Raw genomic sequence first — 13518 nt, 5'->3', positions numbered from 1 at the left:
CTGATTTCTTTCCTCACTTGAATAGCTTCTGTGATATTTCGAATAAATTGACTGCCCTTTTTGCAGACACTCATAACGCCTTAAGAAGTTCACACGACATGAGTGATCGAAGAAAAAATAGTTTTCGTTTGCATTTCCATAAATTAATTTTGCATTTCAGGAGTGATGCACAAATCAGAGTTAGAGAAATTATTTTACAAGTTGGCTAATTATTATTCAATTATTAATTAAATTATTCAATGACTGAATCTAGTGAAAAAACCATTCTTAGTAATATTTTCTAAAATTAAGACTTAACTATTTACCAATTACCTCAAAAAATAGGTTGCTTACAAATATTGAGGTACAATACATCTTACAAGTGCTTACACTAAATATATAAATATAACTTAAGGATTCTTCAGGGTCAATTGACGAAAACTTAAAGGTACAAATCGAGATGTATTTTACCTAGGCGTACTATTTGCTCAAGCTTTTCCCATCTTTTCGATGTCTTTTTTAGTGGCTAAGTATTCCAATCCAATTGGAGTATGATTTCTTTCTTACTTTTTTTACCTGACTACGGCGAAGCCAAAAGGAAGGGTTATGAGTCTTTGTATTTACGTATTTTCTACCATCGTGCTTAAACTATTTATCCGATTTTTATGAATAAGGTGTCAATCGATTCGTTATTATGGCCCGAATAACATACGTTACATTTTAACCGACATCAAAAACAGGAGTCAATTTTACCTTGTAAATCTTGATTTTAACAGATTTTTTTAGCGCTGGTTTTAAATAAATTTATTAATATTTTGACTAAGGGAACAAAAGCTAAGAAACTAGTTTGGTGTTAATTACTATTATAGTTTTATTAAGTAAGATCAATCTTTTAGAACATAAATTTTCTATCAGATTGAAATAATAGCAATAAAATAAATTTTACATTCTTGCATATCAAACTAAAATGCTTGCTTGTTAAGTGTGTATCATGCTATTATTTTGTTGCTCATCACTGGTTAAAACGGAAAATATTAAAATAAAAAAGAAGTTTAAAAAATTGAAACCCGACTACAGCAAAACACACTAAAAGGTAAGAAACAAGGTAAGTGCTGTTTGATATCATCGTCTCATTGAGTAAAACAAGTCATTTTATATGTTAGATATTCCTATTTATTTAGTTCTATTAAAATCCTCTGTCACTTTCACAATAAAACATTATAATTCAATTCAAATGCCATAGTCGTGCATTGATTTAAAAAAAAAAAAAAAACACTTTTGTTGACAACACACGCCAACAGCATTTGAATGTAATTATAATGTTATTATTGTGAATGTGTGACAGAGGATTTCAATAGATCTAAATAAAAGGGAATATCTAACAAATGAAATGACTTGTTTTACTCAATCAGACGATGATGTCAAACAGCACCTACCTTGTTTCTTACCTTTTAGTAGCTTTTGCCGTAGTCGGGTTTCAGTTTTTTAAACTTTTTTTTTTACACAGTTTTTATAATATTTTCTCAAAGTTATTTTTTCCACGTCAATATGCTCAAATGTTTAATCCTACTGAATATCATTCTTTTAATTTTGTCCATACAATGTTTCCCAACAACTTAAAACTGTTGTTAGCACTGGCGGGGCTGGAGAGGGAAGCAACCGAGAGTTGATGAAACTAATATTTTTAGTCGCCACTTTTCATCACGTAGCAAGTTGCGACTTTTCTAGGTTCGAATAAAAGCATTATAAGCCAAATATACACTAAAAATATTGGTACACTTTCAAAATGTTTTTTTTTTTTTTTTTTCAAATTTCTCAAAAAATACCAGAGCAATTATTCCTCAATTTCAGTTTGTAGAAAGAATGCTTCGGCTTACATCTTCAAGTTAAAATTCAGTACCAATCGCGTTTAGGGGACTGACAATAAATTGAAGAATAGTAAAAAGATTTTCGATTACCCTGCATCATAAAAAGCTGGGAAGACGCTGGAGAGAAGATAGACAAGATCCTTTTTTCCCCAGTAGTATAAATGCCAAGATATACAAGATCATTTCCTCCGAGTAGTATAAAAGCCAAGATCGACAATATCATTTTTCTCCAATAGTATAAATAACAAAATCATCAAGATCATTTTGTTGCCAATAGCATAAATGCCGAGGTCGACAAGATCATTTTTCCCCCTATAAATGACAAGATCGACAAAATCATTTCCCCCCTGTAAATGCCAAGATCGACAAGATCATTTTTTTATCCAGCAATATAAACTCCAAGAGCCCAAAGACCATTTCTTCAATCTATTGACAGGCTATTAAACAAATAAGATGAAATATTGCCTGTCTCGCAGACACACCTGTTACTAGAAAGGAATTAAATGAAAATGAGACGATTCTCCAAAGATACAAGTCCACACAAATTGCCTTTTGAATCGTTTGACACAAATGAGGATTTTCTTCGTGTCTTTTCAAACATTTGATAAGACTACGTTTTCTAGAATCAAAGCTCTGGAAATAATTATTTCCTACAAGAGTTCTAGAAATATATTTCTGTAAGCGGATCTGTTGTCGTTTAAAAAGTAATTGGAGCGGAGTATCTACTTAGCGCATTTAAGATTGATTTGTTTTCTTCCAAGTATAGATGCTTGTGTGTCTAAATATTGATTTTTTGAACTCCGAATTGCAAAAATATTAGTATGTAATGTGGACAGCAGATTGACAGCTATGGAAATAGACATATTTTTACCATCTTTCACACTGTAATCGTCAGAAAAACTGGAATGGAATCGCCAATTTCAAACAATATTAATAATATGTTTGAGAATGAACTTTATCAAACAGATTAGCCATCTACAGCGGCTTGGTACAAACGATGAGAAAAAAAAAAAAAAAAAAAGATTTCAATTATTTAGATTGAACATGCAGTTTTTTTTTCCTTTCTTTTTTGCGTGTATTTAACGTTTTCGTGAAGTGCTGAAATCGAAATATTAAACAGCAAATTTGCTACCACTAATATCTTCTAATAAAACCCAATCCTCTCAAAATTACTTTAAAGTCAATTTTTCTGCGCTAAATATCGACTTAACAAGAATGTTTCAGCATAACAAACAACGCGCCGCTTGAAATACACCGCCAGCTCAGTCAATTCCAGCCGAGGACTGCAGTTTCGTGCTTATTAGCACTCATCAGCCCGGCATCGCGCCGCTTATTTTGTTATTCTTCGATACAAGCCGCAGAAAGAAAACTAAACGAATAATCCCGCCACAAAAACAAACACCTTAATTTTTTTATAGGCTGGCTCTAGTAAAAAGATGCTTGATCTTGAACGAGCTCACTTATGTTTGGTTTAAAATATATGTAGTTATTAGATTGGCACAACGCCTGTAATGGTTATCGGTTACACTAATCGTCATTCCTGATCTCTATTTCAGCAAATAGTATTGTCTAACTTTCCGTCCATCCACAGTCAATTTATCAGAGTCACACTGTTGAGTTGTGTGGTACTGCAATATAGAAGATTGCTGCAAGTTTGCTTCTGTTACGACTGGCGAGACGGGGGTGGCAAGGGTGCATATGTTTTATAAATCATAGCTGAATTTTGTTATAATGACATCGTTTGTAGTGACAACTCTGTTACAACGGCAAAAAATTTCAGCCCCGTCATTCACCTATAAAATAATGATGATCGTCTACATAAATATTTTGGACTACAGTTGAGTCTCGACTTACACGAGGGATGCGTTCCAAAAAAGCTCGCGTAAGTAGAATCTTCGCGTTGTGGAAAATCTTATGTATACGAAATTTTTGTAAACATATCTACATATTTAAGACATTTGTAAACACCTCTCAAGGTGTTTTAAACCATTTCTTAACTATATATTACCATTTCTTATAAAAAGAAGTGAATTTTTACTGTATTTAAAAAAGAAAAAGCTATTATTCAACATCAAATATAGGAACAATGCTCAAAAGCAATGATCAAGAAAGAGACATAAAATAGAACAGTACGTTACGCACAGTATGAAGTTGTAAAAAAATGTAGCAATATTATAGTACTGTAAAGTAATTAAATTTATAACTGAAAATATGAATATGATGATGATTTATTCTGCGAGATCAGATTGTTAAGTCTTCCACTGACACCGCATGTGAACCAGGAAATTAATCAGAAGAAGCGGAAGAACAAGAAAGAGTGATGAATTAATCTTCCGGTTTCTTGGGCCAAAATTATTCTGCCTGAAATTTTCGCGTTGTAGGCGAGGAATTTGCAAAATTCGTTACTCGTGAAAAACTTGCATTATAGCCATTTCGCGTAAGTCGAATCGCGTTATAGCGCAAGTCGACCGTACTTGGATGGTGTTACAACAGAGTTCTACTGTACCTCATCGACAGTTTTTATTCCTAATAGTTATTTTGTGTTCATGAATGTAAGATACACTATTTCAGTATATGAATAGTTATAATGATTTATGTATGTAGTATCTAGTTTTTACTGGATAAAAAAAAAGTTTCGACTGCTAAAAAGTGTTTTTTTTTCCCTGATTCTCACATGATACTGTAATTATTTTTTGTTTCTATGCAGAAAAAACAAATGATTAAGTAGAAAAACCCATTTTTTTATTTCAAATAATTATTTTAAGTTTTTAATAACATTGTATTGGAGGAAAAATAATCAATTATCTTTTCTTCCAAGCAGAAAAATCTAATGTTAAAGCACAAAAAACAGCATTTTTTTTTCTAATCATTTTATGCTTCTGAAGTCCGCTACTGTTTTAGTGTATGATTATTGATAATATCTTATGCATGCAGTGTCTAATTTTTGCTTAAAAAAACGAGCTGATGTGTGCATCACATGACTTCCTTTTACACCAATTTAATTTTATTTCCCTATTATTGCAATTTTAATGTGATTCAATAGTTAACTCTAAATATCACCAACAGTGAGTAAATTGAAACCAGTTTTTAAAAAAATCGCCAAATGTTTCGCCAAATTGGCGACAAAACTTAGCGACCAAAAGACTGGCGATATATCACCAAGTGTCCGCCAAATTATAACACCACGTGAGTTTGCATTGATATTAACAATGATTTCCCCCAAAAAGGTGCAAAAGACCCCTTTAGAAACACCTGAATGCAACCAAAAGGGGAGGTGCACAACTAGACCACACTAGAAGTCTACGTACCAAATTTCAACTTTCTAGGACATACCGTTCTTGAGTTATGTGACATACATACGCACATACGCTCATACATACATACGTACATAGAGACATCACGAGAAAACTCGTTGTAATAACTCAGGAATTGTCAAAATGGATATTTTGGACGTCTATACGTTCTTAGGTATATGTGCACGTGTGGTCGCGTCGAAAAAAAACTCAACATTCATTCGGAGGTGAGCAAAATGGAAATTAACCCCTTTCCGCTCGCTCCCGTGATTCTGCCGTGCTGGAGTTTCGAACACCATTTCTCGCTCCCGTGATACTGCCGTGCTGGGGTGTGCAATATTAAAGCGACGAAACTATTAAAACCAATTCATTTATTTTGCCCGGAATAGATTTTATTTTTCTCTTTATACACTAGATGGCCGCACCAGTCCATTTTAAATGTAATTGCAGATTTTAAATGTAATTGCAGAGACGAAGAAAGGAAATTTGATACTAACTTACCAGATTGTGACGTTGGCCTCTGTATCTCAAGCTTTGAAATTAATCACACAAGAAAAATTTATCTTATCTTTACTTATATTACACAAAAGATTAATAAAATTCTTTTTTTTTAATGTTTAAAAGACGTATTTTTTAAATTTTCGCTGCTTGCTTGGGCTTGCTTGTTGACTTTTCATAAAATTTAAAATTGTTTTAAAATTTCAATCTACGAAATATTAAAAATTAAAAATTGAATGCACATGTTGTTCATACACTTATTTTTATATTATTTTCTTAAATAAAAAAAATAGACACTTTTATGAGCGTTTTCTTGAAAATTATCCGATCGTTTTAAGATTGATTTTTGAGTGAAATTTTTGTCGTGAATACAATACTTCCTTTTTTGTAAAAGGAAGTAAACGAGCTGATGTGTGCATCACATGACCTCCTTTTACACCAATTTAAAGTTTTTTCCCCATTATTGGCAATTTAATGTGATTCAATAGTTAACTCTTGAAGTATCACCAACAATGGCCAAATGGAAACCAGATTTAAATCGCCAGACTTGTTGCCAAGTTGGCGACAAAATTGGCGACCAAAAGCTTGGCGATATATGGCCAAGTGTTTGTATAAATTGTAACACCATTTGAGTTTGCATTGAAATTAACATTGATTTCCCCCCAAAAAAGTGTAAAAGACCCCCTTTGGAACATTCGAATGCAACCAAAAAGGAAGGTGAACAACAAGACCCCACTAGGAGTCTACATACCAAATATCAACTTTCTAGTACAAACCGTTCTTGAGTTATACGACATTCATACGCACATACGCATATTCGCACATACATACATACGTACACGCGGACGTCACGAGAAAAGTCATTGTAAATAACTCGGGGAATGTCAAAATGGATATTTCGGGTACCAATACATTCTTAGGCACTTATCCGCGTGTGGTTGAGTTGAAAAAAAAAACTCAACATTAATTCGTGAATGAGCAAAATGGAAATTAAATCCGAATTTTGAGTGAAATTTTTTTCGCGAATACAATACTTCCTTTTTTGTACAAGAAAGTAAAAAGAGAGACAATTTCAACTATCTAAAACTTGTTTCATTCTGAATCATTCATTTTATTGCAGGAAAAATTCTTACGTTAGAAAAACCATGTCTTAGAGAAGGAGGTATATGTGTAGAACCTGGAACATGTGACGAAATTGCTCCTGGATCTGACCTGTGCCCGGAATCTAAAGGTGTTTGTTGTCACGGCGGTAAGTTTCGGTTTAGAAATTATTCATTTTCATTACATTTCTAAAAGACTAAATCTGTAGTTACTAAAAATTGAATATTTAAGCCCCTTAGGGCAAAGAATCATTTTAATGTTAATAACCTTTTTTTTTTCTCCACATGAAGAAACAATTTCAAAAAACATTAAAATATTTAAAATTTTGAGAATTTTTTTTACACATGGTCTCAAAAGGAAAAGTAAAGAAAAATTCTCTTTGACGGTTATTCATTGATCATATAAAACAGGACTGTCCAACTGGCGGCCAGCGGGCCGTATGCGCCCCGCCAACACATATTGTGCCGCCCGCCAACTTCTTATTCAGTTTATTTCTTTTTTCGACATTTTATGGTATCATAGGAAGCATACGATACTACCATTCTTGGTCAAGCCGGTGTCCCAAAACCTCTTGATCGCTCTTTTGCTCCTTTCATTGTATTGGAGGAAAAAGGTACAGGACATCTACAGGTCAAGTTCAAGCAGTCCTACCCTGCACGCTTGTATTCAAACAAATTCCTATAAGGGTTGCCTCACGTTGGCGGGGGGAGACAGGGAGAAAGGAGAGAAACATTTCGGATAAGCAAAACCTGCCTGCAATTGGTTAAAAATGAAAACCTCCCCCCCCCCCACTGACTCTACGGCCTTTGTTGATTTTGAAAAAAGAAATTGAGAACTTGCTCTCGTCAACTCTCCGCTCTTTTTACCAGACTGCGCGTGCGCGACGCAAAGGAGGGTATAATGTGTTTATCAGTCTATGTATATATGTCCTTTTATATGTGGCGTTCTAGGGGCTAAACGCCTTGGTCAATTTTGGTAATTCTCACGTCCATCGATTTGTCTTAACTTTGGGAGTGTCACTAAACACATGACAGTAATCAAAATTCACCATATCAACAACCAGTTGACAAAATATGGCAGTTCGGGATCGGCGTACGTTTAGTGTTGCACACTGTGTCGCACGCTACCAGCGTGCGAAAAATGCAGGTAGTTTTCGTTGCCTGATTTTTTTTTTGTTTACTAAGTCTACTAATTGTGATCTAAGTGGCCGAGTGGTGTAAGCGATTGCTTCTTCCACTTGAGGCGGTGGGTCAAGACGCCCTCGCTCCGGATGTACTTTCCCCTGTTGGTGATGTGAATTCTTTCATGTGTTCTTTATTTGTATCCTGTACTGTAATAAAAAGTATATTATGCGTAACGAAGGCAAGACACTCAGATTGTAGTCCTCATCAAAATAAACACAAGCAATAAGCACCAAACGAAAGAAAATCTACTAATTCGATTTTCATCTCTAATATGTTGCATTTGTTTTTGCCTTGATTCAAGGCATTGAGTTTCGCGACGTGTACTTTCTCGACAAGCTTTTTTAGTTTTGCGAGAAAGATTTGATTGACCGGGGAGGGGGGGGGGGGCGTTTCCTATTTCGCGTCATCATGAGTTATACAGGCTGTTTATATAGCTTTGCTGTAGTTGACTTAAGTTCGCGCATTTTTGCCGAAGGCTAAGCACATTTAAGCGGAGTTAGGTCCCTAGAATAATCAGTAGTTAAGACCACCGCAAATTACTTAATAGACCTCACGATACAAACAAACTCTCTCAATGAAATGACAAGATTGCGAAATGTACCGCATCATAATCATAATAACTAAGTCGATGAAAATTAACTAAGAAGTGTCAAATAAAAAATTATTAAATAAAAACAAAAAACCCGACTGCGTAAAAAAAAAAAAAAAAAAAAAAAACTAAAAAGAAAAATGTATAATCCCAGTAGTTTAGAATGTTATTAAGTACTACTGAATAACTACACCGTTGAAATAGTTTTATAACCGTACACAGATAAGACAAATCATAAATTCAAAAGCAGAATAGAAGGATCGACAGTCGGGGCCCATTCAAATTTTACGGGTTTCTTTGAATTAGAAAGGAATGGGCCTCAACTGTTGATCCTTCTATTCTGCTTTTGAATTTATGATTTGTCTTATCTGTGTACGGTTATAAAACTATTTCAACGGTGTAGTTATTCAGTAGTACTTAATAACATTCTAAGCTACTGGGCTTATACATTTTTCTTTTTAGTTCTTTTTTTGGTTTTTTACGCAGTCGGGTTTTTTGTTTTTATTTAATAATTTTTTCCGTTGATAATATTGATCTGACTGGTTGCGACGAATGCTAGGTTCTCGGATAAGCTTGCATAAGCTCAGTTAAGCATTCCCGTCCTCGTAAAGAAGGCGGATCGACCTCAGTTTGACCCATTACAATGTAAAAAAAATTGTTTTATAATCCTTCCGTTTCATTGTTTTATAATTAGTAATTCAACTATTAATTGTTATTGTATAAGAGGTAATTGTTCAACGTTTACAAACTACGGTCTGCCATTTAATCAGTGATCAGAATTCTGGCCCGTGGGCTCTTTGCAGTTGCACAACCCTGATATTGAAATATGCCACAATTTTGAAAATTTAGAAATCACGAAAATTATTTTGGTTTCTCCAAAATATTATAAAATGATATAAGTAGCCTGAAAATATTAGTTTTGTTGTAGTATTTCTACATCCAACAGGAACGAGAAAAATTCCTGTTAAGTTTATATATTTCTTCAGTGCTTTGAAACCTGATGTTTATACAATAAAATCTTACTTACACGATAACTTATTAAATTATGTACTTACTGATGTTATTGCTAATTTACACATTGTATTTTCGAAACATTGAAAGTAAAACTGTGGTCTTACTAGGTTTTCCCCTCAAATTAGTTACTAATTAAAGTTACTAGTTATTAAGTAAATAATTAGTCACTTATATTTACTCCTAACTTTATAAGTTACTACATAGGTTAACACTGCAATGTTATTACTTTCACAATATATTTTTCAAAAATAACACATGCAATTGTAGTCCAATTTGCATTTCAGTCTCGAATAAGTTCCTATTATATGTTTCTAATTATTAACACATAACAAGTAGGGAAATGTGGGACAAAGTGAAATAGCGGGGAAAAGTGAAATGGTGAAATATTTACTCTGCTTTTAGCACCACCTATCTAATAATATTTTAACTATGTAATAATACAAGTAGTCATTCCAGTCAAGAAAAATTACTTCTGAAAATCAAAGAATATAATAATACGTACAATTTTCAAAAATTGATGCTTAAATTGTAATATTTTGTCGTAAGTCAAAAATTAATTTTGTTAATATTAAATGATAAAAGTTCTTGTTATGTATATTTTAAATATTAATTGAGAGCTACAAATATTGAGTGCAGTATTTATTTGTTTAATACTAAGCTTATTTGTATTTGAAATGCTTTGTACAGTTAGTCAAGTGCATGCGGGGCTAAGTGAAATAGTTAATTTCATTCAGGTGCTCAATCTTTTATCAAGTCACTTAAGTATTTATTTATTATTTTAATTACATTTCTTCATTAAATAATTCCCTTATATATTTATTCATTCAAGTATTTCCTTATTCATTCAATATTTTATTAACTGATTTATTTTTCTTATTTATTATTTTATTTATTCCTTTATTGTTTCAGTTCTTTTTTATTTACTCATTTATTTGATAAAAAGTATCTTCGATAATTGAATAGAAAATATTTTATTATAAAAATATTTTATTTTTCACTTTGTCTGTTGGAAAAAAAAAGAAATGAAATATTTCCACCTTGTTTTTAGAGGTAAAAATTTACTGCCAAAAATAAAAAATACTGTTTCAGTTCAAGTTTTATTATGAAATATATTGTTCTTTCTTTATGTACCGTAATTTTCAGAACAAATTTTTAACTTTTTCGTTTTGAAAAAAGTAAGTAATCTTAACTATTTCACTTTACCCCACATTCCCCCACATTTAATACTAACGTATATATTAACTATCTCAAGCCATTACATAAGTTAGAATAATGAGTTACCATGCAAGTTACAGTAGGGGAAAAAGGACAGTTCAACGCCAGCCGGCGGCTCTCCGGCTCATAGCCGCCGTCCATTGCCCCTCTGACCTCCCCTCCACCCCCTCCCAACACCGCCTCATCCCCCTCCCACTTCCTCCGACCTTGGGTTGCGCCTGAATCTTGAAGAAGATGACCACCGCGTTTTCGCCCTTCCTCGTTTTCGCTCGTGAAAGGTTACGAATAGTTTTCGCGCGTTTTTAGTTTCGGTTTTCGGTTGGCAACACTTGTTGTCATGACAACCAGAGTTTTTAGTTTTCGGTTGGCAACACTTGTTGCTATGTTTTAACTTATGCTATGTTTAACGTCGGTGGCGCCATCTATTGAGAGGTTGATTTTTTATTTCCGGACTTTGAATATTTCTGCGAATTTAATTATTTTTATTTTTACAGAGTGTTGAAGTTGGGAATCGAACACCCAAACTTTGAGTTAGCAAAAACGTATGCTAACCACTATGCTATATTTTTCATTACTCTTTCAGTCTTAATGTGAATCTGTACCATGACAACGAATATTACAATTAAATTAATTTTAAAACCATCAGTTAATTTACTCTTTAGTACTAATCATGGCATATCATTAACTGAATTTCAGCTCATAATTGAAACTATCATCATTATTATTATTTTTCATAATAACAAAGTTTTCACTTAAGTAAAGATTTATTTAAATACAACCCATTCGAGATTTTAGATTTGGTTCAATGCTTTGTGGACTTGAAATATATTTTAAACTTTGATTTTCTTTTTCATGCATTTCAAACTTTATCATTTTTATTTTTTCTAACTTGTTAAATTTTCTTAACTAATTTCATTTTTCTTTGTCAAATTTACAAATATTTTTTCTAACTTGTAAAAATTTCGAAGAAATAATTTTCTTAACTAATTTTTTTTGACTTTCATACAACAAAATATTTTTTCTTACTTGTTAAATTTTCAAAGAAATAATTAACTTAAATATTCTTTCACACATTTTGAACTTTAACGTTTTTTCCTGTCATTTAGCACTTTGATTTTTTTTTTTTTTCACTATTTTAGCGTTTTTCAATTATTTTCAGTCTTTAACTATTTTCTTAACTTTTTAGTCTTTAACTAATTTCGAGCATTTCAGACTTAGATTATTTTTTCGTGATTTCGATTTTTTTTTTTTTAGTATATTTTAGAGTTTGATCATTTTCTCGCTTGTTTTTACTTTATCGTTTTTTTTTTTTTCCCGATATTTTTAAACTTAGAAATTTTTCACAAGTAGTGACAGGAATCGAAGCTTCAAATTTTTCAAAACGTTATCATGTCTTCAATTTTCATCCAACTAATTTAATTTAAAAACTTGCAACAATTTGCTCTTAGTAGTAATTAACACTTATCATTAACAAATTTTCTCAGATTTTAAAAAAATCAACTTAATTAATTTTTTCCAGTAAGCAAATTGCGCACTCAAGTTACATTCCAACACTGCATATATGTTTCAAGAGTTTCATTGAATTTATCACATTCCATTTAATTAACTCTAATAATTACTTTTTCATTAATACTTAACTTAATCATTTTATCATACATTTATTCCAGTTACAAAATTATGCTTAAAAGTTATTTATTTTTCTTAGCACAAGAGATTTTAACATGTTCCTACTAAAATGCTTTTCACTCTAGTTTGAGTTTACTAAAATAGCAACTCATTTACGATTTAGATTCATTTAATCGTCTTTGATTCTTTTTCATTATTATTATTTTACATTATCACATACGTTATTATTTTTATACATTTATCCATTTAATTTTCCAAAATCTACAATCAATTTACTCTTAGCATTAATAAACACTTATCACTATCAAATATTTTCATGAATTTTAAAAATTATCTTCTTAAATAATTTTTTACTGTAACCAAATTTCCCACTCAAGTTATATTTTATCACTACATATGCTTTTCATGAGTTTCATTTAATTTATCGCATTTCATTTAATTAACTCTAATAATTATTTTTTATCATCGATATTTAAGTTAATCATATTTTCCTTTATTTATTTTTCATGCAAACACTCTTGATGGAATAAAACAAAATTTTCAACTTTCATGAATTAAATCCCCTCTGACTATTTTATTTTACTTTACCATACTTTACTATTTTACTTACTGCGTTTTACTATTTATCATTCATTACAGCTTTTCCAAAATATTACTTTACAACCAACTAATTTCATTAACAGAATTTTCATTACAATTTATAAATTTCACTTTTATTTAATTATTTTTACCTACGCTAAAATAAAACACATCACATAAAAAAGTTAAACATCAATGAAGAACCCGAGAAATGTTAAAATTATAAGTCAAGTATCAAAACTTCATGTCAGCAAAATTTTAAAAATAGACTTGCCGAAAAATAACTTCTACTGAAATTCATTTCAAAACTTGGAATCAATTTACTCTTAGCATTAATAAACACTTATCATTAAGAAATTTTCATGGATTTTAAAAATCAACTTATTTAATTTTTTTTCCAGTAAGCAAATTTCGCACTCAAGTTACATTTCATCACTTTATATGCTTTTCAAGAGTTTCATTTAATTTATCACATTTTATTTAATCAACTCTATTAATTATTTTTGATTAGTATTTAACTTAGTCATTTTATCGCATAGTGTTTTACTTTATTATTATTATTTTTTTTTTTT

At 31.5% G+C, this 13518-nt stretch overlaps 1 protein-coding gene across 2 annotated transcripts in view; it reads left to right on the top strand.

Annotated features, from left to right (window-relative positions):
* LOC129231768 (U-scoloptoxin(19)-Tl1a-like) overlaps positions 1-13518 on the top strand; it is a 60717-nt gene that overhangs the window by 28345 nt on the left and 18854 nt on the right. For both annotated transcript variants that reach the window (XM_054866132.1, XM_054866133.1), the window contains exon 3: positions 6759-6887. In XM_054866132.1, the coding sequence (XP_054722107.1) occupies positions 6759-6887 (129 nt within the window). The remainder of the gene's footprint in view (positions 1-6758; positions 6888-13518) is intronic.

This window comes from Uloborus diversus, chromosome 10, assembly GCF_026930045.1.
Source record: "Uloborus diversus isolate 005 chromosome 10, Udiv.v.3.1, whole genome shotgun sequence".
In the NCBI taxonomy this organism is placed as follows: domain Eukaryota; kingdom Metazoa; phylum Arthropoda; class Arachnida; order Araneae; family Uloboridae; genus Uloborus; species Uloborus diversus.
Note: the sequence above shows the minus strand (reverse complement) of the source record. Positions and strands in the feature narration are given on the sequence as shown.